This window comes from Papilio machaon, chromosome W, assembly GCF_912999745.1.
Source record: "Papilio machaon chromosome W, ilPapMach1.1, whole genome shotgun sequence".
Lineage (NCBI taxonomy): Eukaryota > Metazoa > Arthropoda > Insecta > Lepidoptera > Papilionidae > Papilio > Papilio machaon.
Genome location: NC_060015.1, coordinates 3379951 through 3382200, shown reverse-complemented (window position 1 = coordinate 3382200; position 2250 = coordinate 3379951). Strand labels below are relative to the sequence as shown.

The 2250-nt window shown below is 44.7% G+C and overlaps 1 protein-coding gene across 1 annotated transcript; it reads right to left on the bottom strand.

The window, feature by feature from the left end:
- Nucleotides 1-1034: 1034 nt before the first annotated feature.
- Nucleotides 1035-1991, bottom strand: LOC123722909. The gene has a single exon (XM_045685470.1). It carries the CDS (start codon nt 1989-1991, stop codon nt 1035-1037), a length of 957 nt encoding a protein of 318 aa, XP_045541426.1.
- Nucleotides 1992-2250: the final 259 nt, after the last annotated feature.

Here is a 2250-nt window from a genome sequence, read left to right as displayed (position 1 = left end):
TCATCACAGACCGCTAACGAGTTAATTGATACAGTTAGTGCGTCAAAAAATGAGTCGGCGTCGAGCCACGGTGGACGGTACGCGGTGCCTATAGCGAGCATCTTGCTATCGATCTTTAGCGTTAACCACATTTGCTCGACATAAATAAGCGATGGGTCGACGGGATGAGCGTATATGCGCGCATTTATACCGCGTTTTATGTAGAATCCGACCCCGCCACCTCTGCCATTGCGCACGGAACGTGGACGCGGCGCGTGCTGTAGTCGGTAGCCGGCGGGACGCGGAGCGCTCTGCTCCTCGCCCGCGCGTAGCCACGTCTCGCCCACTGCCAACACATCTAACGCATGGCGCTCGACAAGTGCCACGAAATCATCACAATATGTGTTTAGTGAGCCGACGTTAAGATAACCTAGTTTTAAATATGACTTAAGGCCGGTTAATGAACGTACTCAAATTTTGCTTTAAATAAAATAGATTTATCGATGACTTAAATTTAATATATAAAAAGGTTCTGACCGGTCTATTTATGAAAACATAATTTATATTTTCCGATATAAGATTAACTAACACAATAAACTTCCCACATAACACAGACATATATAATAACATTATAAGATTCCATATACACCTAAATAAATAAGATTTGAAATAGTTGAAAACAAAATAGCAAAGACCCAACCAAACAGCATTGCGACAGACATATGATATACAAGAAGAAGGGAAAAAGACATACAAAAGTACAGTTTTATTCAAAATATAAAAACATGTAAACAACGAGAAATTAATTAACTGTACATAAGTCGTTGGCGCACCGGTTGTACAAAAGTAATGTGTCAAATATTGTGCAAAATGAATATAAGTTAACAAGCATTTTTTTTTAATATTACAATAACTACTTATTAAATACAATATCACAAAACAACATTGGCAACAAAAAGGGCAAGTGCAAGCGTACTGGACCCGAAACAGTGCAAGACTAGTACATCCTGTGATGTAAAAGCGTTTATGTAGTGAACATATTACTGACCAACTATTTAAGATCCAAAAATTTTTTTAATGTCTTCTTCACTACTGATTCGTTCAATAGCCTTACCTTCTTCCTTCCTTGTGAATATTCGGCCACCTTTTGTCCACACGAACTTCCATTGCAAGCGGGAAGCCGCTTCGCGCGCCTTACCGAACAGCTGCCGATTATTCCGCGTGAGTCGCTCGTTGACGTAGAATTTCCTCGGCGTCCCAGCAATGTTCATGTCGGCCGTGGTGATGCCGCGACGGACGCGCGCGGCGCGGAGCAAGGCGTCGCGCTGAGCCCTGCGCGCCAGCCGCACGACCAGCGGTCGCGGTTGCTGCGGCGCGCCTTCACCGTCGCCGCGGTTGCGTCTCACGGCGCCCCGCCGCTCCGCGTGCACGATGTCGCGGTCCTCTAGGGTCAGCCCCAGCTTTGCGGCTACAACGCTGACGACATGTAGGACGTTCTCGTTTCTCTCCTCAGGTAGCCCTGCTATTTCAACATCATTCAGCAGCAGCTCTTGGTCTCGATCATTCAACTGTATCCTCAGGTCCGCTATCGTATTCTCGAGGTGATCAACGTTGTCGATAGTTTTAGTGGCAATTTTTTTTTCTACTTCTAGAACCTTTTCTTCGACCGAAGTTATGCGTCTACAGCAAGCTTGCAGATCGGCCTTAAACTGTTTTATCTCATCTCGTGTTTCCTTGAGGTCGCTACGAAGTCCCTGGACCTCCCGGATGAGCTCGCTGAGCATTCGGGTACAGTCGGCCTCGCCTTTTCCGGGGGCCATTATGTCATCACCGGGACTCGAGCTTTCTGACGAGACGTCGTTCTTGGCCTTGCAGCCAGGGCAAGCGAACCGTAGAGGGATAGGACCAGCAGGCAAGCCGCTGCAGCCGCGGTGGTACACATTTATACACTTGGTGCAACGCACACAGTCAGCATTCGCCGTATATTTGCCACACGCACGACACTTCGGCATTGCAGTCAACAGATGGCGCCACTTTATATTTTACAAAAAAGTTTAATTAATAGTTTAACTAAAAGTTTAGACGACCACTTTTTACCTTTAAATCACTAATAATTGTTTTAGAAAAATAATATATACAGTCTTTAAAGATTAAATTTACTGCTGCCGAGATTAAAATTATACCGATATTGTAAGGTAAGACTAAGAAACAGTTTCACACATATCACAAACAATTTAGTGAAATTGAGCGAATTATGATTGGATAATAATC